The sequence below is a fragment of the Aythya marila genome (assembly GCF_965140915.1).
Source record: "Aythya marila genome assembly, chromosome: 3".
NCBI lineage: Eukaryota > Metazoa > Chordata > Aves > Anseriformes > Anatidae > Aythya > Aythya marila.
The window spans coordinates 29,726,997-29,752,751 of record NC_139044.1 but is presented as its reverse complement, the minus strand read 5'-3'; the positions used below and the strand labels follow the sequence as shown (position 1 = coordinate 29,752,751).

The 25,755-nt window shown below is 41.3% G+C and overlaps 1 protein-coding gene across 1 annotated transcript; it reads left to right on the top strand.

The window, feature by feature from the left end:
• Window positions 1-1,011: 1,011 nt before the first annotated feature.
• On the top strand, window positions 1,012-25,752 carry LOC309877090 (kinesin-like protein KIF28; the record flags this gene model as incomplete). The annotated part of the gene is made up of 22 exons (XM_082758171.1): window positions 1,012-1,164; window positions 1,501-1,704; window positions 4,347-4,382; window positions 5,467-5,691; window positions 6,262-6,416; window positions 6,979-7,090; window positions 8,011-8,078; window positions 9,095-9,237; window positions 10,397-10,515; window positions 11,949-12,039; window positions 12,936-12,990; window positions 13,373-13,496; window positions 14,513-14,657; window positions 16,836-16,954; window positions 17,722-17,829; window positions 19,569-19,843; window positions 20,736-20,870; window positions 21,511-21,677; window positions 22,035-22,141; window positions 22,969-23,119; window positions 23,359-23,543; window positions 25,591-25,752. The coding sequence occupies 22 exons, from the start codon at window positions 1,012-1,014 to the stop codon at window positions 25,750-25,752; spliced, it is 3,039 nt and encodes a 1,012-aa protein (XP_082614297.1).
• Between the last annotated feature and the right edge of the window lie 3 nt (window positions 25,753-25,755).

Here is a 25,755-nt window from a genome sequence, read left to right as displayed (position 1 = left end):
GGGCCTTAACCTTAAAGAAAATTTTAGTGGAACATTGACTGCCTTAGGATAGTAGGCTCTCACCTTGCAGAAAATAGAATAATATATGTAATGGCAGATTTTATTTCCAGGAAACATAGTAGGAGATATTCATGAAGGGAAAATGAATACTAATAAGCCTAAAAGCTATTGTCTCAAAAGGGCATTTGACAGGATGTTTCAGTACAGATGTTTCCTTGAGTTCCCAGATAACTGACAAAAATGTAAGACTTTTAAAGTATTTAGAAGCCAAATGTGATGAAAGTATTCATTCTGGGTTATAATACAAAGGAGAAATACAGCAAATCACTTTTGATAGCCACTTTAGCACTTTAAGCATTAACTGATTCACATTGACTTAGTTTATTTGAATTAATATTCCTACATGCCCAGTGTGCAAATAAGGTCACAGATAAATATATAGCTATATATATATATATATATGTATATATATAAATATATGTATATATCTATATATATAAACATATATATATATAACTATATATTTCATCAGAAATTTCTCTCATGGAAGACCACTCTCAGGGTTGGTTGGCACAATACATTTGTTTGCTGTGATTTCATCAGTTCACATGTAACATCATAAATAGCTTAAGTTGCTGATTTACAGTGTTGGTTCCATCTTCTGGTGAGGAGAAAAGCTGCAGGCAGAAGCAAACCCATAGTTTTTCATGAGGAATTAGACTAGTACATTACAAATACTGCCTAGGTCAATCTAACAATACTGTGAAATAACACAAAGCGTTACTCATCTGTCAGCACCGTCAGGTCTCACTTGGCTTCCTGTCATGTCACGTGGCTCAAGAGCAGACTTACTCCACCAGAACTACCAGTACATTGTACATTGCTATTGAACTTATTTTAAATCCAGACTAAACCATGATTTTTTTAGTGAATGACTGCTTGTATTTTGATACTACAATTATAATTTCAATACAGAGAGAGAAAGATGCAGGAAGTAGGTGTGTGATTTCTATGAACTCCAACAGCACGAGCATATATGATCCTAGGAATCCAGGGCACATGAAAACCTTTACTTTCGATCTGGCATACTGGTCTCACAGTGGCTTTCTAAAGGATGAGAATGGCACATTCATCTCAGCGGGATCCAACAGTTATGCTGGCCAGGTAAGTAGCAGCAATTGTAACTAATACACAGTTGTAGACTAGTCAGTTCATTTGTCTTTGTTATTAACACTCACGTCAATGGGATGAACTGACTGATGGCATCTTGTTTGCTGGTTTGAAGCATCATCTACATTTTGTCTATGTTAGTCTTAGTTTCTTAGAACTTCTAAGTTCTGTTTCTTAGTTCTGTTTCTTAGAACTTAGTCTTTCTAAATAAGTTTGCAAATCCTGATTCTTCATTTAAATTGCTAGTGAGGGCACTCTGACGTGGCAGTAGTGCTTCTGTATGTATTTGCCTGTTCATCTTTCAAGATGATTTATTTGATAATTTTTTAGAGAGAGGTATTTCGTGATCTTGGTCAAGGAGTGCTGGAGAGTGCATGGCAAGGTTATAACGCTACTCTCCTAGCCTACGGTCAGACCGGCTCGGGCAAGAGCTATTCCATGATCGGGTATGGTGCAAACAGAGGACTGGTTCCCAGTGTGTGTGAAGAGCTCTTCAAAGCAATCCAGAGTCAGGAAAAGAACAAGCAGTACCAGGTGGGATTAGCAACAAACTGTCATTTATTCCCCAAATCTTTCCAGATTGTACTGTGAAGACTTTATTTAATTGAAATTAGAAAAAATAGAAACTGTGAATATATGGAGCAAATGACTGTACAAACCATAGTAGGTCTTATAAGTGTTGAATAAAAAGTTGATGGAATAGAGCTAGACTTACAGATGATCCCTAAAAATGAGGATTTCTGTCACAGGTGTAACTGAAAGTAAGCTGATTTTAATTTTAGTTATGCTTCCTAACCTCACTCTCTTACAGGCTGCTTGTGAGAAAATCTTTCCAATACCTCTAGTAAAGAAAATCAGTGTTTTCTTCTGTATACCTGTTAAAGAGTTTTATAGTGTTGTATCTCTTCTTTACAATAGGAAAGATGTTTTTTGCCTCGTACTACAGCATCTGTAGCTGCTAGGTGCTCCCACTCCATCTGCATCCTTTTCCAATTGTAGTCCAAGTAACTTCCATGCAGCAACACTTGGCACATTCCAGCACTGCTGTAGGCATTACACTTCCCTTGCATTCAGCGGTGCCTTCTGTCTACAAAAACGCCAGCCTGATGACCAAGGGCTACTTCTGACTCAGTCCTGTGTTACTTCCCTTAAGAAAAGAACACTTTCTATTCCGTAGCCAGTCTCCACAACTCCATCCCATAAGGCTGTGTTTTGTGAATGTCCTGTGATGTCATCATCCATTGTGTACCTCTGTGGTATGAAAAAAATAGTGAAAACGCCTTCCTTCCCATTTCACTAGATCAACCTGGTGATCAACCTAGACCAATCCTATTTGGAGTTGTTACTGCTATTAATGACAGCAACGCAGCTCCTCCTGGCAGCTCCTAGGAGTCTGGGCCCAGCACCCCCCAGACCCAGAGGTCTCTGTCCCAAGGACCTTTCCCATTTGCAGGTTCAGCCTCTAAGAAGGCTGAGTGTTCATCACACACACTCATGACAGAAATACAGGATACCAGAGCCAGGCTTCTCCCTTTAACATTCCCCATCTGCCACCATGGCAACTCCCAGAAACTATAAGTGCAGAGTCCCCTTCTTCCTCTTATGCTAATCACACCTGATGCTCACTGGTGACACCACACACGCTGTCACTGTGCACACTCATGCGCATGCCCACATTTGTAGCTCCCCCAAAATCAGCACAGCCCCAAGTCCAGCTAGCAGGTTGCGCCTGGAGATGGGGCTCCTGCACTGAGTCTTTCTGGAGAGTTTCCTCCTCCTCCCTGGTTACCCCACCATGGAGCTGGCTCACAAATGACATGTGCATGCCCACACACGTATGGTTATGGCACACAAGCACCCTGCCCCCTCTGGTTACTGCCCCCTGCACATAGGCCCTGGGGCCATGCCCCCCAGTCCATCTGCAGGCACGTAGGCCCTCACCGCTCCCCCTGCTGCCACCACAGGCACGTGGGCCTCTGTCACCCGTGCCCAATTTTGTTTGCTGATGCTCAGCTTGCTCAGTTGTCAGCCCCAAGGGCAACGAGGCCCACTGAGCCATGGTCCCACCAAGTCCCCATGGTGGAGCCATCACTTGCTGTGGTTGCTGGTGCCTCAGGTACAGGGTTTGCTGCCACCTGAGGTCTGACTCCAGTCACGGGAGCTTAGACCTTGCAGCACTCAGTGCATGGGGCAGTGAGGGAATTTACACAGCTAGGTTGTTAAGGAAGGATTCAATAAGATAGGACAAGCTGCAGTGATCAGACACAGGGTTCAGGCAGACAGACATGCTGACAGGCAGCATTTTGTACACAACCAGCCCCTTTCATCCTTCCCTCCGACTGTTCCTCCCTCATCCAGTCGTCCCCTTGTTTCCCCCCACTTGATCTCTTCCTTAAAAGTTCCTTAGGTCCCCTCCTTCAGGATGCAAAATACGTGCACCTTGCTTCCCTTTTCTTACCAACTGCAAAATCTGGGCTGGCCCTTCTCAGGGCTGTGCTTGCAGTTTCTTAATGCCCCCTCAGTCAGTCTCCGAAGAGTTTGGGTCTTTGCTGTTGCCTCTGTTACTGCTTCTTGGGGCTTGGCAGCCTTGTGCCTCTGCTTACTGCTTCCTTGGTGCTTGCTGCTGCCTGTAAATGGAAAAGGTCTGTGATCTGACCACCGTGATGTAGCAGGTGCTCTCATGCTACGCGTGCCCTTATGCAGGTAATTTGTGTACGGTCACTGATGTTCACACAGAAATCAGCAATAGGAAAATAGGATTTTTCTTTGTTAAAATAGTCTTGAAAAGAAATACTGGTTGAACCGTCCTGCTAGCTAGCAGTGCTATTGAAAATTAACATTTATTCTTCTTGACTTTTCTACAATGCTGTCTAGCTGCTTAATAATTTTTTAAGTCATAGGTTTTATTGAAATATACCTCACGATGTAATCTCTATAGAGAGCAATAAAGTCTATGCATACAAGGGTAGGTTAAGGAAATGCTGGAGAAGAAACAGTTGTGATAAAGCAGTATGGATCTGATAAATAATTGCTTCAATTGAACTTACGTAATGGGTTGTGATGAAATGAAGATTTGATTTATGGCACCTGTGCTATTTTTACAATGGGATGACTCTATTGCGAGGATTTTTTTTTTCAAATGCATTTTTTCTTCTCATTACTTCTTGTTTTTACAGATTACTTTCAGTATGCTGGAAATCTATAATGAACAGGTAATGATCTTGTTTTATTTCAGTATTAACAAATCTTAGTTTTCTAAGTACATTTCTTGATTTTCTGCACGCTGTAATTTGAAAATAAGCCTTTTTGTTCTCCTAACATGACCCTCCTGGGTGTGTTGGCTGACAAGTGTAGTCATTATCTGGACCAAGAAGAATTTTTTTGCTGCTTGAGCTAAATGAAAGTCTGGTAGCAAGTCTGCTCAGGTTCATAAACTGCTTTGCTATGCTGCTGCCGGAGTGGGACACGGAGAGTTCTGTTGGGAAGATCTCAGACCAATACTAGGCTCTTGAAACAGTGCTGTCTTTGGCAAGAGCTGTCATACTGAGGGCCCACGTCTCCCTTTGCAGTGACAAGTCAAAGTGGGACCTGTGCCCCAAGCCCCAGCAGTGGTTTGGGCAGGAGCCTCAGCTGGCCACCGCAGCCACCTTCCAGCATCACAGCCAGCTGCTCTGCACGCCAGTGGCCAAGTTGTTTCATCCTCTGCAGTGCTTTTCTGCTTTAAGTGGCTTTTTGGGGAAAAGAGCAATTAAGATAAGATTTGTACTTTGTTTTCCTTTCGCTGTTGATGTTATCTCCACGTCCTGGCAGACATAGGAGGCATTACTAATTGCAAATGGCTAAGCTGTTTCTCTTAAGCTGGGAGGGACTTCTGAAGATGGTATAAGTCTCAATGAATTATTTCCCTTCCCTTCCCTTTCCCTTCATTAGTTTTGAGCCACGTGGCCAATTTCAGTCAAATTTGATGTAGTGTACAGGAAGGAGAGTGGAAAAACGAATGCACAGGAAAACAAACATTATTAGCTTTAGTTGCTTAATAAGCCTTTTAAAACTAATAATGTCATAATTTTGCCAGCATCTTTAAGTCTACAGATATGAACTTTCAACGTAGATTAAATTTAAATGGAAAGTGGAACTCTCTGGGAATAAGTTTCTAAACACAGTAAAGTCAGAATAGTTGCCACATGATGAGCTGTAGTTTGTCTTTTTTTATTATTCTGTCCTTATTAAGAATAGTATTTTTTTTTTATAATTTTATTTTAGTAACATATTCTAACTACAAATCTCTCTCCACAGGTAATAGACTTATTGTCTAAGACCAGGAAGCCCAGTGGGCTCAAGATTAGAGAAGATCGGCACCAAGGTTTTTATGTGGACGGTTTGAAGTTGGTGCCTTGTGATAATTACGCACAGATTGAGAGGTTAATGGATCAAGGGAATAAGATGAGAACAACAGCTACAACCACCATGAATGCCAGCAGCAGTCGATCCCACATGGTCGTCACAATCCAATTCAAACAGGTGCAGTGTGCAGGTGCTGTTTGCACTGTGTTTCTTACCACCTCCGGGGCAGAGCCAGCAGGTGGAGAACACACCAGGTTTCCTCACCCCCAGGCTGCAGGGCCAGCCTTGTCAGGTTTTGGCACTCACACTTTGTCACACCGCTGCTCTTGGGGCCTAGATCAGTGAAGTCAGAGATATCCTAAACCACGGCCTGTTTGCAGATAGGCTCACTATTTAAGGTTCTCTACGTCCTAAATGCATTTCCCAGATACTATAAGCGGTCTTTAGAAGCATCTGGCTGATGTCCAGAAACAACCTGGGATTTCCACCCCATTTTCCGTGGGTGCAAGGGATGAGTCGTATTGCCTGCTGCTTAATTGTGGGAGACAGCAGGTCTTTTTGTTTCAGGCACACCTTTACAGCTCTCACATGTCAAGTAATTCTTAATATATAAAATGTTCCACTATTGGTAAATATCACAAAATATTTACTCTGAATTTCTGCACAGGGTTCCATTTTCTGTATCTTAATACTACCTTAACCATTTATTTGGTAACATTTCCTTATATTGACACCATACCTTCCCAGATTTTTCTAGATGAAGCAATCACCAAGCAATCAGTTATAAATCTGGTGGACTTGGCAGGAAGTGAAAGGCAAAAATCATCAGGATCTGAAAAAGATAGATTGAAGGAAGGAACACGTGTAAACCTAAGCCTAACCACGCTAGGAAATGTCATCAGGTAATTATTATTACTTTTTTTTTTTAATATTTGTGAAGTAGAAAACAAATTTCTACATTTGAAAAACAGCCTCTTAATTCACATCTTCCTTGCAGTGTGGTTTAGTAAAAGTACTTATTAAGTGAAGTCTCACTGTGTTCCCAAGATGTACATAAGCACATGAAAACAAAAAATATTTTTTTTTTCCTGGCTTCATATGTTGTGAGTGCTTGGACTGCCTGCTCATCTTTTGAAGCAGTGGCAGGCTGTGCAGCAGGGCTGAGGTGAGGCAGCTTCACAGGGCTGTTGCTCAGTGCATCAGACATCCAGGCCTTTCTGAAGCTCTTGAACTGAGCCATTCAAAACTTTCCTTTCAGTCTGAAAATCTTGACAGCAAATTATTTAGGTGGTGCATGAAGGAGGACTTTTTGTGTTCCCATAATGAATATATTGAAGTTATCTAATCTGTCTCTTTTTTTTTTTTTTTTTTTTTTTTTTTTTTTTTTTTTTCCCCCTAAGCTTGCTTTTTCATATTTGTACTTATGTTGTTCACCCCTTTTCACTTCACTTTGTTTTCCTGCAGTGCTCTGGCTGAGGCAGCTACAGGGAAGAAAGTGCTGCATATCCCGTACAGGGACTCCGTGCTGACTAAACTCCTGCAATCTGCTCTGGGAGGGAACAGCAAGACAATCATGGTAAATTGATTCTTGAATTTATAACTCCTCAGTTTATCCGTTGAAATAGAATTGTGTGGCTCCAACATTGGTGAAAATGGGCCTAATTTTGTGTTGAGATTGCTTTCTACCTACCATAAAGGTGAAAGCACTTCTGCCACTACTACCAGAACATAGGTATTATTCAAATGGACAGCACTTGTGGTTATCAAATGCAAATGTGGCTGGCACAAAATGTGCAAAACCTACTGCAGACACATGCAGAAAACATTTTTTTTTAATATAAAAAATATACAGATATATGTAGCTGTGAAACTCATAGCCATTTGTGTAATATAAAAGTCGTGTTCTTTATGTAAAACTAGGCTGTATAATGATTTTTTTCCTGATTTCTGAGATCATTGTGTTGTGGATCAGATATTGCCTTCCTAAGTAGGAAAATCTCCCATAGGCTCTTTTCTTTGTATTAGGTGAATTGTGTGTTCCAGCATCTTTGATGACTTTTTTTAAAAGTACCATTAAATTAAAGATGGGAAAATATGAATAGCAAATGTGCAATTGTGTTAAATGCTTATAGTCTTAAAACAGTTTACCTGAGTTTCTTCAAATACTAGCCTTCTTAACTCATTGATGATGATGTGAACAAAGTTCAGGACATATTTTACAACTGTTACTTGTTGAAGAACCATCAATTTTTTATTTTTATTTTTATTTTTATTTTTATTTTTATTTTTATTTTTATTTTTATTTTTATTTTTATTTTTTACTGATGCTAGGGTAAGCATTAGTATTACTAATACTACCTGTATCTGCTCATCTTTCTTTCTCATTTCTTATAATAGTGTTAAAAAGTGTACATTCACAGCCAGAAGTGTTTAAGACTACTTTAAAAAATCTTATTCAAAATCTATTATCAGTAAATATTTTTTGTGTGTTTACAGATTGCAGCTGTCAGTCCAGCAGACATCTGTTACGAAGAAACTTTGTCAACATTACGGTATGCTGAAAGGTATACTTCTATAATTTTTTCCTTTCTGGTCTAGGTGCAAATTGCAGGCAGATGCTGGGCAAAATGAGAAAAAATACCAATTCTAAGTGATCAGCAGCTCAGGATGAAGGAAAAGTTAATCTGTGAATAAGCAAGAGCAGTGTAGTAAGAATTTATTCTTATTCGTGAATGGCTTATATTTTTAAAAAACTGAATTGTTTGGCAAGGGAACTATTTTTCCCTGGGTCTCTTTTCTGGAGGAGAAGGCTCCTGCTCTCCTCCTTCCCTTTCTCAGGCTCAGGAGAGATAATCTCTCACTTTGTAGTCCTTTCACTGGGGAAGTCCTTTCACTGTTAATCCCCGTATCAATTCCTTCTTACTCCAGCTCCCACAAGAAAAGGTCAGGCAGTTACACATCCCTTATCCCGAAGCAGACCGTGGCTCAGGGACATTGCATCTGCAGCGTCCTGGCTGCCGGCAGGTGTCAGGAGCAGGAGATTTAATGTTCTCAGCACCAGTTCAGTTCTGCAGGTAGCTGAATTGCTTTCATGTGCCGATGAGCGCCGTGCACCTGAGCCAGCTCCTTGTGGGAGCAGCTGGAGTCCACCTGTGTATTTGCCAGCAGACCTGTGGTGCCCGTGTTTAATGGGAAAGAAGTCCCTCTTTGGGGTATCCTGTCCCTCATTGCCCCACACACTGGAGGCACTGCAGCTGTGGCAGTGGGTGCAGGTTAGGGTAAGATGGAAAAGATGGGCAAAATCAAATTGGGCTGTGATTGCTGTAGCAGTACAAGAGAGGACATCAAATGCTTTCAGCCCTGGGGCAAAGTTTCTGCAGGATTTTTTTTTTTTTTTTTAACTTCTGAAGTTTCAGAGCTGCATGGGATATTTCTGAACAGGGAAAAGAACAAAAGAGGAAAAAAAAGTAGTCATGTCTGACAGAAAATCTTGTCCATTGCTGAGATGGTGTTACAGCTTTTTTTTTTTTTTTTTTTTTTTTTGCTTTTTTTCCCTTTTATGTGTTTTCATATTGAAAAGGACAAAAAAGATCAGGAACAAAGCAGTGGTAAATGCAAGTCCTGCTGAGAAGCTTATACGAGAACTGAAAGCTGAAAATAACAAGCTATTGTCCAGACTGTCTGGGCCCGGGAGCACAGGGAGATCAATAGCTGATGAAACACGTATGTATTTCAGCATAAATGAATAACAAGTAGATTTGGAGTTTCCAAAACATTATCAGGAGGCCTTTTTGGTAGTCTGTGACATTGGAGCAGTACGATGGAAATGCAGCTGAGCTATGTCCACAGGTGAATTTCTTACAAAGTGGATGGCAGGGGTAATCAAGGAATTGTATAAAATATTGACCCTGGTGCGCCAGTCCCAAGTATTTCAAAATCACAAGCTCTTGTGGGAGGAAGAGAGGACGTGGAGTGTTGGAGACCTGCAGTAACCCTGCCCAGCCCTGACGGGAGCACGTGCATGGCAGTGCCACCCGCCCCTGTCTGGGTTAGGACTCCATCTGCCCCTGAGATGAGGAATGCAAGAACTGAGACTACTGGGAACGTTGTCCCAGATGGGCAGCCCCACAAGGTGGATGTTCTTCCCTCATTGCCAGCTCACCCTCTGCTTTATTTAGACACTTAAGCGTTGCTGTGTTTCTGTCTGTTGATGTGTGTGTAGTATTTGATAGTAGTGAATTGGGATTTTTTTCTTTTTTCTTTTTTTTCCCCAGATATTATCAAAACAGATGCTGCTTTTAAAAACTTTAAAAAAAAAAAAAAAAAAAAAAAAAAAGCACTTTGAGAAACAGTTTTTGTTTCATTTATGCATTTGCAGCATTGGTCTGGCCACATCTGGTCTCTCAGTCAGACCCCTTATCAAGTGTTGATGGTTTGCTCAAGGTAAAAGATCAAAGCAAGTCTAAGTAAGGACACAGCAGGCAGGAGTGAAAAAATATTTACACTTTAAGGAATATAATAACAAGATGAGTGTGGACAAACATCAGAGCTGAAGGAAGAGGTAGAAACGTGCAATTGGCTAGTATTTGCATATTCCTTTGAAGAGGATTCAGCCAAGTCAATTCTTGTGCACGTACTGGGCACAGAATATTTTAGTGATCCCCTGTTGGTTAGAAGAGGAGAAGGAAAACTACAGCTTAATTTCCAGTTTAGGATGAGGATAGCAAACCCCATGCCACCTTACAAGGTTCGGGGAGTAAGGGCTTGCTCTGCAAGAGGCCAGGCCACTTCCCAGTGTGCTGCCACCGTGCTGCCAGTCCTCATCTCTCTGGGGCTTGCTGTTTCACAGGCGTATGCCCTGGTTAAAGCTGTCTCTCTTCAGCAGAGCTGCGACTGCTGGCCGAGAGCGAGGGGTGGATGCGGAGCACGCAGGCAGCGTGGGAGGCTCGCCTGGAGGAAGCCCGGCAGGAGTGGGAGCAGCAGTACGCTGCCGTCACCCAGGCCAGTCTCCCAGCAGTGGGCATCGTGGCTGAACCCAGATGCCTCAACCTCTGCTCTTTGAGTCTGATGTTTTCCCTTTCTTGCAATCTTTAAGATTTGTTGCTTGCACGCATCTCTGACAGCAGTTCCCCGACACAACACTCACAGGGCTTTTAAGCTTGGGTAAAGTGGTGATAATGCAGTCCTCTGTTAAGGGTCCAAAATGTCATACTGATTCTCGCTTGAGTTTAGATAACAGAATATTCTGTCTGCTTCTACCGTCAATGTATATTATAGTTTCTTGGATTTATTTTGTGGCTATAAGAAATTATTACTGAAATAAAACGTTATTTTTTTTTTCCTTTTAGTTTTGGGCATGTTTCTGAAAGCAACCCACGCTGACATGAATTCTGTAGCCAGACAGAAGCCTTTCAGTAGGAGGCTGTGGCATGTAAGAGCCAGGGAGTCAGGGAGAGGCTGCTGTGGGAAAGGAGGACCTGGCGGTGCTGTGATCAACAGCTTGTTCAGCACCTTTTGCAGAAAGGCTGTACGCAGCTCTCCTCCCTGCTGCTCTTCACGAGCCATTCCTGCACTCCTTGCAGGTAGCTGCCACCCAATAACAGCAAGGGGAAGCCCAGATTACAGCTATCATGCTTGTATGCTATCAGTGCTAGATTCAGAAGCATTCATCTGTGTGTGTAGATAGCACATGTAAGTAAAGGCATCTGGGGAATTGTTTCCCATTTCTCCAGTCAATCCTACTCCGTTCCCTGCTGTTGGTTCCCAGTCTGCTTTGTCAGACTGCTTCTAGCTGCATGGAGTAAAGTCTCTGCTCAGACCATGCCTCAGTCTTTGGGACCCCAGTGCTGAGAAGGTTGCTATTTTTTTTGCTGTAACAAATAATACCTGTAATAGCATAAGCTGTTCATTTTTGCAGAAAGCAGCTCTGGGGATAATTCCAAACAAATAGTTCTTTCTTAGTATTTTGTTGCACGGAATAGAACTGAGTTTTGCTAAGACATGAGTTATGAGCTTCATGCACAAAATTGAATGCAGTTCCTCGTATTAATCTCACTGAAGGTGATGTGGAGGTTAACATCATCCTGAGATGCGTGATTTGAAATTGTAACTGAAACATTAAACCAAACCTTTTTTCATCACTTTTTTTTTCAAATCATCTGCAGAGTTCCCATGCATTTCTGATAAACCAGAATGCATTTTTAGGAATTGGAGACTGTGAATGTGTTTCAGAATGCAATCTCCTGTTGAGCATTTGGCATTTCGATTTTTTTTTTAGGATGTTCTTATGCAAACTGCTGTATGGTCATGATCTATCTTGTACACGCACACACGCAAAACAAACAAACAAACAACAACCAAACACCTCTATGTGTAATATTAGCTGTTATTTCAGGCATCCCACTGAAATGACATATTTCTCAATTCTTGCTCAGGAGAGGCGGATGATGGAAACGTTCCCCTATCTCCTGAATATCAATGAAGATCCACAGCTCTCATGGGTTCTCAAGCATTTCATTCAGGATGGTAAATATATTTTAAAGTCCTGAAGACAACATATAAATAGTGCTGTGATTTAACACTGACATATCAGAACTGCTGTTGCACTAGGTTGCTCAGCCATGTGAGTCATGATTAACTTATTTTTTTTCCTTAAGCACTTACCTACTTTTAGCACTTTTAAACGTGCTCCTCTTGTTTGAGATCAGAGTGGGCTGAAGAATTATACTGTGAGAGTTGTTTCTATTGCAAAAAATGCTAAGATACAATGGAATAATAAGTCACATGCAATAGAAAAAGAAGTCATAAGAAATACCCAGGTCTTCTGTCAGCCATTTCTTCCCTGAAAATTGTTGGCTTGAAAATGTGAACTCTTGCAAGCTGATGATCTCACACTATCCACATTCCTCCTTACTGCCTTACTTACTGAACATCTCACCCCTCCTCTGCAGGTTGTGCTTTGCTGTTTTTCCACCACTGACTGACTGAGTGCTGCAATTAACAGAAATGGGAATAGAGTTGTAGATCTGGTACCCTGTTGCACACAGGTTATTTACTCTGGATGATTTTCTCTGCCATCTACTTGCTGGTAATGGAACCCAGGACTTTCTGGGGTCTCCCACATACAGTTCGAATTATTTATGTATGCAATCCCAGAGGCCACATGGAATAAATCCTTTTTTGTTTCTCAGGATCCAGTGTCTTGTCTTTCTAAAGAGAAAGTAACTGACTATATTGTCATTTTCAAGTAGCAGCACTAATGTGAAAGGCTAGCGCTAAGCAGAGCTCAACATAGTGATTCAAAGGAGAAAAACTAAAAAGTAATGCAAAAACTTCAGCACTGTATACCTGTTGGTGTGCAAAGCACATATAATTTATACTGGAAAATGCCTATTTATTTATTTATTTATTTATTTTTAAAGGTACTTGTGATGTTGGTCAATCAACCTCAAATGCTATAATCCTAAGAGGTCTGGGGTAAGTACATCAATTTGTAGAAAACAAGATGTCTGCTTTTTTGATCTTCATGTTGTTTGGAGTTGTTTAATTTTAATTAGTTTTCAATTAAAGAAATTGCATAAACTGCATAAACATGGGTTATGATTATTTTGAACTTTTTATGGTATCTGCTAAGGGAAAGGTTAAAAAGTATAACTGATAAGCTTTTATGTTTCTAGAAACTGCCATTCTGGTAGTGGCAAAAACTTGAAGTAAAACTGTGGCAACTGCCTCTTGAATGGCAGCCTAAACTTAATGAATGGCAGCTTAAACTTGTCTTTGAAATTATGATTTAATGTTCTATGATGGTTCTCATATTAAAAACAAAAAGTGAATCACAAGAAAATTGAACATCTTTCAGCATTTCGGACAAACACGCTACGTTTACGAATGCTGATGGCAAAGTTACCCTAGCACCACGAGATATGTGCAAGGTCGTTGTGAATGGTGTGCCCATCACAGGGAAAACAAAGCTGCAGCACTTGGTGAGTATTTTCTTGGAGCATAAAACAAAACCCTGAAAGAAAAAAACATTCTAATTTGCTCGCTGTGTCCTCAGGCAGAATCTTGTGTCTAAGGGAACATAAATTTGATATAATGTATTTTTTTTGTAATGTAATGTATTGTCATGTAATTAATAATAATAATAAAAAAATCCATCCATCTAAAGGAGCAAGCTCCTACCCCAGATTTTGACCTCACAGCTGGGCTCAAAATCTCTGTTCAGCCTCAGAATGATTTTTAGTATAGATGTGGATAACCTGTGTGCCTTTCTTACTGAAATGTTAAGCAATTGGTTCTGTTTTTATCCAGTTAGCACAAAATAATGCATGTGAGTCTGTACTGGGAATACAACGGGCCAGAATTAAAGGACACCAAATGAATCTTAGCAAGGTCCATGTTTGTCCCAAACAAAGGTGTAGTTAATCAGTCCTTCTTGCCAGAAGACATTGGGGAAATGATAACTGCGTTACTTTGCTTCAGAGAGGATGTAGCTTTTTCTTTCACGAAGCAGAAATCCACTAAGGGACGCAATGTAGAGGGATCACTTCCCAGAAAAGCAGCAGCTCTGCAGTTTGCCTGGAATGTGTACTCCTCCTTAGAAATCTGTCCCTGAGGGACAGCACCGCAAATGGGATACTGGGATGGATGGGTCTTTTTTCTGAGCCATTGTGTCTGCTTTTATATTCTGGTATTGAGCAGGTTTCTCTTCCTGATAGATGAGGCAAAACTGATCTGGTGATCAGCTTCTCCTCATGCTGGCTGCTGTGCCAATGGCAGCGGTGATTTTCAGGTCTCTCAGCTGCAACTACCGTGATGGGTTTGGGTCACCCTTTGTCAACCCCCTCCTTGTCCATGGGAGCACACAGGTCCTCTCCTCTCAAGCACTTTTCTTTAAAGTCTTGCCAGCTTGTGTAGTGTTTGCAAACACTTTACCCTTTGGTGACCTTTGCCATGCTGTACCCATAACTTCAGCAGCATCCTGTGTCTAACCTTTCAGGATCGTGTTATTTTGGGATCAAACAGTGCTTACCTGTATGTCGGGCCACCTGCAGAACGAACAGAGGAGGACCTTAGCAGATACGACTACGACTTCTTTCAGTCTGAGTTGGCAGCAGCAGAAGGTTTCAGTGTGGATAAACTTGGTAAGCACCACTGCTTGGGCACTGGGTGATGCTTTTCTGTGGGGACTGATGTTTTGTCACACCCTGGATCATATGCACACACCTTCCAAATCTGCCTTATTCTTTTGCAGTTTGCATGTTGTTCTTGCTGGGGGTTGGAGGCTGCGCAGTTCCTTATGAGGAAGCAGCCATGAGTCAGAAAAATTGCTTCATATCTATCTAATACTATAGAAAGAGAAATGCTTTTTAATTTTTTGAAATTACTATATGTAATAATATATAATATTATATAATAAATAATATGTAATAATGTGCTATTTCAAGAAACCAAGGGTGTGTCTGTTAGCTGTTACATATGTGAGCTTACTTATACTGCCATGTTGATAAACAGTAAAATGTGCGTTTGCTCTGCGTCTCAGACTGAGCAGCCTGACAGCTGAAGGTCTGGATAATTATTTTGGGTTTTATTACACACAGATCCCATTCTTACCATAGTTTCATTTTTATTTTTATTTTTATTTTTATTTTTATTTTTATTTTTATTTTTATTTTTATTTTTATTTTTATTTCTTTAGTGCTAGAACTGCTTCTTATATTTAAAAAAAAAAAAAAAAAAGTGAGCAGTACTGATGAGATTACGTGAGATCAGATTACTTTTAATAATGCAGGAGCACTCCAGATGAGAAGGTCGCTCAGGACTGCACGCTGCACAGCACACGCAGTTAGTGCTGCCTTCCACAGTGCATTTTATTGTCTGAGTAGCTTCTCCCAGAGAAGGCTCTTCCAGGCAGGATCACCAGGTGTACACTGAAATAGTCTTTCCCTTTGTTTTTAACATTGCTCCATTAACTCTCTATGCTGGATTTTTTGTTGTATGTGTGATCGCATTAGGTAATAGTACAAAATATAATGTTAAATATTCTTTTGCTGTCATCCAAACCACTCCCCTTGCTCCCCTAAAATTTGCTCCTTTTTAATTTTTTTCATCTACATATATTTTTTTCTTTGTACATTGGGGAAATGCTACCCTCCAGTACTTTTCTTAAAATTACTTTTTTTTTTTTTTGAAGTTCACTTTCCTGACATTTTTTAATGTGATCAGTCCAGTGAGCAAAATGTTTAGTTGGTAAATATAACATAGACAATCCTGGGTCCTGGGAATATGTCACGTGGATCTTTTGCTTTCAGATATTTATTGTTCGTAAAGAACTTGGGGGTTTGTGCATTGTTTTTGAATTGTGTGCTAATCTGCAAGGCCATTTTGAGTTCCTTAATGGCCCTGACAGTTTCATCTTTTGAATCACTCCATCCCTCTAGAAATATTCACTAATTTACGGAATGGCAGAGCTGTGACTGTAATCACACCACTGCCTTCAGGCGTTTGTCTGAGGTCCAGCTGATCACCTGTGGTGAGCGTCTCAGGGAGTGCTGAGGGCACCCAGAGGACTGGGCCTACAGGCCTGAAACTTGATAGCATTGCCTCACTCCTGTGGGGAGGGATGCAGCAAATATGCACCTCAGCACTTGTGTGTAAAGAGCTGTTCTGGTACCCAAGCACACATTCTCTGTCTTAATAAATAAATAAATAAGTAAAATTATTCAGCTGACGTTCTGTTGCATCACCAAAATCTGTAGGTGGTCAGAATGGGCTGAGCCAGTTCTCTAAATATACCTAATTGTGTCTGCTTCAAATCCAGATGTTATGTCCCTGTTTTTTCATCCTGGATTGCCCTGCAAAACCTGAATTCCTAAGAAAAAGCAGTCCCCACCTGCAGACAGCAGGGAATTAATGACTGAACAGTGAAACTCTGTTCTAAGGAGTACCACAGTGGACTCTGACATCGAGTCCTGTAACAGTTTGGGGGAAATCCTTCACACATCAGACAGGACAGAAGCTCCCTGCTTGACATCCACTTTCTAATCCGATCAATTTGTCAGCCCGATTTTGAAAGAAAGGCGAAGTAGGCTGCTGTGAGCAAAGCATGTGTTTCTGCTACTGTTTTTCCTGTGCTGCCCTCTCCCCATGGGATGAGAGCAGGTTGCGTGCCGCCCACCCAGCTCAGAGCAGGAGAGCGGCAAGGGCCAGAAGCATTAAATCGTATTTTGGCAGTCGATGAGCACCCTCCTAAAGCTACCCACGGGTCAGGTGGCAGCCTGTTTACCCCTTCTCTTTGCCCCCTGGCGCACCGCTTCGGAAAGGCGCTGCGGGCAGCGGGGAGGGCAGAGCAGACCCCAGTGTCCTGGCAGCGTTCCACGATTACATCAAGTTGATGCCACTGGTGGCGGAGGCGAATCAGATGAGCCAGGAGCTGAAGAAGGTGAGTAAGGTTTCCCCAACTTCTGTGGGTTGGACTCGTTTGGTACATTTTTAAGTGTGAATAGAAATAACTGTAAGAGCATTTGCCAGTGCTCTCACTCTTCCTAGCGCCCCAATCCTTTTGCTTTCCCCAGTCTCCCTCACCATCTGGCAGGCAGAGAGAAGAGGAGATGGGGGGAACGTGAATTTGGGAATGCAGGCTGCAAACGGAGTGTCAGGGTAGTTGCACTGTATAAATACGCAAACAGTGGCTGCCATGGTGTTTTCAAGGGGATGAAAAGTCCAAGAAGGGAGAATTCCTCCTCAGCCAAGTTCAAGTTAGGAATAATGAGATAGATTTCCCTTTGGATCAAGATGCAATTTCCCAGCATTTTAACTAACTAACTAACTTCTGGAGAAGTTTCCTGAAGGAAAAATGGAAATAAACTTGTTAGGATAAGTATTCTCCTTTCTTTGTGCACCCTGGTGGGAGAGTATGGTGCCAGTGAGGTATGTAAAGGAAGCCTCATTCTTTCCAAAATTTGAAATATTGGGAATGTCAAGTCCTAGACACTGCAGGAAGATTGCTATGAGAATTTATTCTATAAGCAGGTTCATACATGTGTATATATATATATATATATATATATATATATATACATATATATATACATATATATACACACACACATCTGTATAATTTTTCCTCTTATATGAAAATATTGCCAAATTATGTAGCAAAAGGTGTCTTGGATTGGAATGTGTTTAAGAAACTTTATTAATTAATAGGAGCTCAAATTTGAACTGAAGGTGAAGAACCTAGCCTTATCAGACTCCAGAGGCCATGACCTACAAAAGGAAATAACAGTAAAAGTGACACATGCAACGACAAATCAGGTAAGAAGGGCTCACGCATTAACAGCAGGCTTTAGGAGAAGATAAGAGAGATGTAGGCTGTGTGCTCGTTCTCAAGCCAGACGTTGAATCCTTGCAATGGCTGTCTCTGCTGTGCCTTAACAGACCCACGCCCTTCTTTTACTCTTCCACTCTTTGACGCCCTTTTTGTGGGCCTCCATACATGAAATGCACTCCTCCTAGCCCATGGATCTGTTCATCTCTAAAAAGGAACCCATGTGCTGCTTGTTCACAGGATGGCCATGCTCCTGGGTAGCTTGTGGCATGGACAGGAGATCCTTGAGGTGTATTCTTTCTGCCCCTCGAGGACTGTGTCTGCCTTAGCATTTGGGTGCAGTTAGCTACCTTCAGACACATTCTGTCACTGAACATCACAGCAGGGATGCACCTGGTGAAGTAAAGCAGGCGTGTTTGATGTCAACAAGTGCAGGGGGAGGCTGCCAGAGAACCTCTCTGCAACAAATCAGCTTCAGCCGCGTGTGGTGGCTCCGTCACTGACACCTCCTTAGGTGCTGCTGCTCCCTTGCAGCTGATCTCTGGCTGCTTAGCAACAAAGCTTCACCTTTTAAATAATGGAGGAGAGATCTTTAGCTCTCCCTTCTGAAACCAGAGATTTTTCTACAACTGCTTGTTACCATTGTATTTGAAATATTTGAAAGTGCTACTGTTGGACAAAGAAAAACGATTTTACATTTTCACTTCATATATTTAATAGTCCCGTTTAGACACACTCTAATTTGTAAATTGTTGGTTTACAGGAGCACTTTATGATGTAATTTATCCTCATTTTGCCATCATTGATGTCCATTAGTCTTTGAAACCATTGCAGCTGCAACCTAAGATGCCATTATATTTTTTTGTGAAAGCATTTCCATTTGTTCTTGTATAAATCTGGCATGTGCAAAGCTTAGGCCATAGATATGAGCCCCTTATGTGCTCTTTAAAAACGGTGATGGAACCAGGAGAAGGAACCTCAGGAACCAACCAGAGTTAATTTCTTTAGATTTAGTGGTATTTTCTCAGCTGCTGGTTGTAATAACAAATTATATTAAAGCTGAAAACAACGGAAACTAAGATCAAAGGAAGACTATCTTAATGCAGAAGAAGCAAATTAACAAGCAATATTGGGCTGGGATGAAATGAAGGAATGAAAGTGAAAGGTAGTTGTGTTCTAATAAATCCCTTGAATCCCCATTCTGCCTGATAAATGATCTTTCTTAGGAGCAGTCTTAAGCCTCACGCTTCTTTGTTACAGGTGAATGCTCCAAACACCAGTCAGTAACACAAATCTTCTCTTTCTATTGTGTTTGTATAAACTTTGAGATAGCTTAGTCAGAACAGTTTATTGTATATTTTAAATATGAAATTCTAAGAGCTGCAAATTATTTCAGTTGATATGAAAGGCTGAAAGAACTGAATTTCATTTGTTTTAGAGAAGAGGTGACCACATCAGCCTGCACATAAAGGACTGTTGTAGAGAGGATGATGACCAGTAATCCTCCATAGCCCCTTAAGAAATAAGTCAACAGTCTTTATTGAAAAGAAAGTTAAAATTAAAGTATATCTCTCCGGCAGGTTGCGCAGCACAGGGTAGTTTTTTTCAGTAATTTCAGAGGTGACTCCAAGTTTATTCGATCATTCCTCAAGGTGGAGAGGTGCTTTACTGTTCTCCTTGTCCGTGATTGTCCAACTTCATCACTTTTCCTTTGCCTCCTCCATAGGTGTGGGTATGGTCAAAGGCCAAGTTCATTAATAGGAAGTTCCTAATGGAGGAACTTTACCAGCGTTTTCTGGAAGGGGAGAACATGGACGTGAACCAGGACAGCGACCCATTCTGGGACCCGGTGGAGGTTGTTCATGTGGGATCCGCTCACGTTTGGCTGCAGGCACTGGCGTACCGCATGAAGCTGGAGGAGCAGACCGAGCTGCTGAACTCCGAAGGGCTGGAGGAAGCTGTCCTGCTGATCGACCTGTCTCCGTGCTCCAGCGATGGGAGGTAAATATCCACCGCCTCTGTACTGGAGAGCTGTCGGTCGTTCCTTGTTAAAGGAACTGGGGAACTTCACCTGTTGAAATGTGTGACTGGGAGTGAAGGCTGGCAGTGCTGAGCAAAATGTGGAAGAGGGAGACATTCAGAGATCTCACTGCTGAAAATGGGAGTGGGCATCGGCTCCAGATTATTAGACAACACCAAGGGGCAGTCCGTCCCCACTTCTGTCTCCTCTGGAGGGAGGGCCCCAGAACTGTTTTTCACACTCGCAGCCCTGCTGACTGACAGCTCTGTCCCTGTCCCCAGCTGGAGCTGGCAGCTCACAGAGGGACAGTCAGAGCTGAGCAGTCTTCCTGCAGTTTCGGCAACGGGGTCGATATATCAGCAGTTCCTGCGCCTATTCCTCAGGCCCTTTCTTTATACCTGCAGATCTTTGTAGGCTGGAAGTATCACAGTTTCTTTTAGCTGAGTAATGTTGCCATCAACATAGATAGAAGCTTCATCTGATGGAGAAAATAATTATACTGCAAAATGGATTCAGGTTAGTCCTTCTCTGTTTTGAATGGTTCCTGCATCCGTATTGTCTTTCTGGACTCCTTTGTTTTCTCTTTCAAGCATAGCTGTTTTCTGTATACTAACATATGATAATGAAGGTCACATAGCCTCTGTCCTCACTTGGGGATGTGCAGAGGAAGAAAAAACTAAAACCAGCACACTAGCTGTCACATAAAACTGTCATTTCATTTGCCAGTAATTATTAATTATCAAAATGTTCAAGTCACACAAACAGCAGCTCTCCTCTCTGATCCCAGCCTTGTCCTCATTTCTGTTATCACCCTGTGTTGATGTTGATTGAGGACCAGGGTCAAATTTGCATCGCTGTTCTTTCTGTTTGCAGACTCTTTGGGGAGGACGATATGGTCATTGATCCGCTGGAGCTGCTGGGGCGAAGGGTTGATTTCCAGATTCACGTTGCAGAGTGCCTTGGAGTCAAATGGTTGCGGGATGCTGCGGGAAGAGGCATTCAGATAGGGTATTGTGTTGCACCAACTCCCTGCTTCCTCAGAACAAGCCTGTTTTGTGCTCCTGGTGAAACTGAGAGCAGGTTTAGCCTTGCTCCTGTGGAAGTCATGAGCCTGCATAAACCATTATCTCTTTTGCTGGGGCCTTTAAGCTGCAGCAAGAATTTAACCTTGAATCTCTGAAACTGCAGAGAGATATGCAGTGTTGGCCTAAAAATATCCCTCCCATTTTTAAAAGGTCCGTGTTGAGCAAGGATTTACATGACTTCATTTGTTATCCTCAAAGATACGGGTGGAGCTGGAGAAATGCCCCCTGGATTACTTAATAGGCAGAAAGCTGGAAGTCTCAGAATAAAAAATGGAGTTATGAATATTTTAAAGCTTTTTGAGCATTTTTGACAGTGTGCTTCCCACTCTGCTGCTGTCAACAGAATAAGAACTAAAAATTAATAAAGTACAGTAATATTTTCACATGTCCTGCGGATGCTGAATGACTGCATAAGGCACTTTATTGAGCAGGAAAGAACAGCTGACCTTGAAATGCTGCAGTATTTGTTTCTGCTCAACTTTTGTGTGTATTTAAATAGAGACGTTTTCAGAGACTGAATTGGCTTTTAATTATTTTTTTATGCTTGCATTATTTGTCTTTAGGTATAGAGTTTATGATCTTCCACGGTCTTTATACACAAAACCTGTCTGGAAAAACGTGAATCCGAAGATAGAAGAAACAGTCCATTTCTCAGCTCTAAATGCATCCTATGAATTTTTGAATTATTTACAGAAAAATGCTTTAATTGTTGATTTGTGGGGACTTCAAGGTATTTCTTCCTGAAATTTTCACTTTTGAAAGTCTTATATTACATATTTTATGTTTTTCTTCAGTGATGGTTGGTAGATAGAATCAAACTGTATTGTCCATCATTACGGAAACAAAAACATTCAGAATGTGAAAAACAGTTAGTGGTTTCATGGTATAATTTTAAAATGAGCATGCTGGCTCTCAGCTTGGTTGAAGTGCTGGGGAAAAGACTATTTCTGCCTTGAATTCAGAGTTTAAAAATAGGCTGTGTTTGTTTTCACCTTAAGTAACGTACACAGTGTACAATAAGGGCACCAGTAGCAAAGAGCAAGTGATGGCTGAGTCCTGACCATGCTTTGCCTTTCCTTTGCTGCAGAAGGTTGCATGGAGATGGACTACTCCTTGGATGGTCTTTTGCTCACAAGTGAGGGCACTGTTGTGGTTGATAATCCCAAAGCTTTGACTGCAAGCAATGCTGGTCTGGTAAGTGTACCTGGATTACCGATAACTACATTCCGACAAACCCACTTGATTTTTATGGGAATATGTAATGAGCGAAGGCTGCCGGGAAACGTCTAATTAAGCACAGTGCTGCATCTGAGCCCAAAGCACTCCTTGTGTACTGCTCTGAAGCACTGTAATGGATGACAGAGCCTGGCTGGGGTGTAACACAGCTGCAGGATGCAAGTGCTGAGCAGCTCTGCACACATTTGCTGGAGCACCACAGTGAGGTGCTTCCATTGTAAATGTTTCTTGACCTTCGCAGCTTATTTAATTACATTAGAGAGTAAAAGATTGTAAAAGAAATGAAAGCAGTTAAGTGATTTCTACAGGTGCATGTGTGCTCACACACGTTTCAGTACAATTGTTTTATATATACATATATATATATATATGTATATATTTCTGTATGTGTATAAATACATGTACAGCTCTGTGTATGCATGCATGTACACACATACGGAAAGAGATAGTAAAGCTAAAGCACTGCCCCTGATACTTGCAGAAATTCTCTTACCACTTTTGCTGATGAAATACCATGACAACAGGCCGGCGAACATTGGCTTGGCAGCTGGGGAAATAATAAATGAGTGTTTGTTTAAAGGACTAATAAAACTGTAAGGAAAGAAAAAATATCCATCTGAAGCCATAGAAAAGTTTGTTTTCAAAGTTCAATAACATGAAGAATGTAACAGTTCCATTTCCCCATTGGGAATATTCATTTATCTGCTTAGAAGTGTTTTTCATAGATGGGAATCAGTAAGGATTCGGTGATAATTAGCTGAACTGCAGTTTTGTAACAAATACAGGATGCAGGTAACGAGGTGCCTGAACTGTACCGGAAGCTGCTGCAGATGGAACAAGAGACAGAGCTGCTGAGAGAGGTCAACAGAGCTTTAAGAGAAGAAAATGTCCTTCTTAAAGACAAACTAAAGAAATGGGACACAGGACACCACGAAAGTCAGTGCTCATCACAAACTGTCTCAGTATCTCATGCTTTTGCTACAGTTCTCCCTTACCAGTACTGCCCTAGGACATAGGCTCTACAGAAAGTTAATTTATATCCCCCTGACTTTTTCTCCTCTGACAAAGGGAATTAGCCTGCCATTTCCAATGACAATAAATTCAAGATAGATATATATTTAATTTTTTTTTTTAAGTTTATTAATAATAATAAAAAAATGTCTCTTGCATTTTAGAGAAGAAAGCTGAGTCACCTACCAAGGCAATTAAGATGATGAAACAGTCTTTGGGAGAAACTGAAGAGATGTGCAGCCATCGGACCAGCTGTGATGCAGAATTTGCTAAGGCCCTTAAGATCTTCTATCAAAACATGAATGTGGTCAGACAGCAATTCCTTCAGCTGAAGCAGTCCAGGCCACCGGTAGGTAAAGTTTTTACAATTTTTTACGAAGTTTTTGCAAGTTTAAGGATCAGAGGCCACTTTTCTAAGGAATTTTGTCCTAGATTTAGGAATCTGAAACTGGAGGTTTCGGAACTGGAGATTCGTGGAATCACAGGATGGGTATGGCTGGGCTACAGTTGGTTTCTTATCCTGGAGTTTTCTAGGTGGTTTGCGCGGGACCAGAGGTACTGCCAAGACCTGCAGACTGTGTGCAGTCAGACATGCAAGTTTGAACACTAGAGTTCAACAGCCTCACTCAGGTGGGCATGTTGCTACAGAAGTGCCTGCTTATCAGGGAAGCCATACTTTAACCAGGCCTGTTGTTAGGTGTTTGGCTGGATGTCTACATAGTGCTTCATGGGAATTAGCTTGTCATCATCTTCTTTATGCGGTTTCTTCAGGATGGCTCTTTTTGTCTTTTTTTTTTTTTTTTTCTAATTTACATAAGTTGTACTTCAGGCTCTGACAACTTTAAGTAAGCAATAACTCTTCAGCACAAAACTACCCTCTAGAACACAAGTCAGATTTGTCAGGAGTGTGATGCAAATGGGCTTTTAGACGTGGTTGGCTTGGTATTCAGGAAGTCTTCTAGATTGCTTGGCAATGTAGCCATTTTTTACTGAAGCTGGCAAGGAGACTTTATGGCATATGTAGGCTTTCATGGTGCGACCTTTTCATGAGGGCTCTAGCTCTTCCTGTTACTGCTCAATAGACCAATTTCTTGCCAGCAACACTGAACTCTTTTGATTTTTTCTGACTCTGTGTAACCTTAAGTTATACAGGGTAAGAAAGTCTCCTCAACTGGTTTATCATTTTCCTGTTTTCAGTGTTTATGGTTTTTCTGCAGGGAAAAAGTTAGAAACATATAAACATCAGTTTGTTTTGGCTTCTTATGTATTTGGCCTAAAACGCAGCTCAGAGTTGGAGTGCTGTCCCCAGCCTCTAGCAGACATTTGAAACAGCCTGTATTCAGTACTGTAAATCTGCATATGTAAAAGCAGGCTTGGACATTTGTTTCTTTAGGAAGCATTTATAAAGACATTCTAGGCCGTAAGACTGTTGTGAACTGTTACTGCCTAGGTCAGGGAGAAAAGCATCAATAACCTAATGTAATTCCTTTCCACTATCTCAGCTGAAGAAAAGGCTGTTCTTTGTATGGTTGGGAGCAGGGAACAAAACAAACTCTAACACGGTCCCGTATTTAATATTGTAATTGCAGCAGTTCTAGCATCCGGGTTAAGAGTAGTATGATCTGAATTTTAGCCCAACAAATACTTCAGGCCCAACTGTATTAAAGAACTGTGTATTATGTTTCCTGTGCAGATGGAAGTTGGTAGCTGTTTACTGTTTCGTCTTATGCTGGCCTAATCCTTAGCCTACAGAACCATAGTGCATTTTTAGTATAACCGTTGTGGGGATGCAGATCCAAGTTTTTCTTCTCAGAATAAGAGACATTAATTATAAAGCAAATGTGTTTCTCCTGATCTTGGTATTTGTTTTCTGCAATTGAAGAACTAAACTGTCTATCAACAAAGGTATGAGATGCTTACAGGCTATACATTTCTAAAACCCACTGCTTAATTTCTGGTTATCTAGTAGCAGGATGATTGGTGGTTATCGCAAGGACAAAAGATGCTGTCAAGTCACAAGATCTCTTTTGTGCATACATGAAAAATTCATTGCCGCTTAGTTAAAGGTAGCTGTGAAGTAAGCTCTGGCTTGTGCCCAGTCTTACACCCTCAGATGTTGCTGCAAAAGAGTGGTGCAATTCATCTGGCCTGGAGAAAGAGCAGAGCTACCTTCCCAAACACATCCTTCCTGTTGTGATGCATATTCTTCTCCTTGGCAAAAGAACATAAAATTATGATCCTAATTTTAGTTTTTGAGGCTGTGGTTTATTCTAGCCTCCCGTCTTATTAAGTTACTGCCGTAGTTAAACCCATGAGACCTTCAGGTATTCTTTGCTGTTTAAGTAAAAAAATGACATGGTTGTTCAGCCCAACTCATTTATTTTATTATGTTTTAGCAGGAAGATAATTTGCAGGTACTGCGTCTTTTTACAGAGAGACAATCACAGATGATAAGTGATGTTGGAAAACAACTTGAGTTAACCATTTACAAGCTGAAAAGTGATGTTGCTCTTATAGTTAAGAAGAAGCGGGAATACACAGCACATAGCAAATCTTGAGGA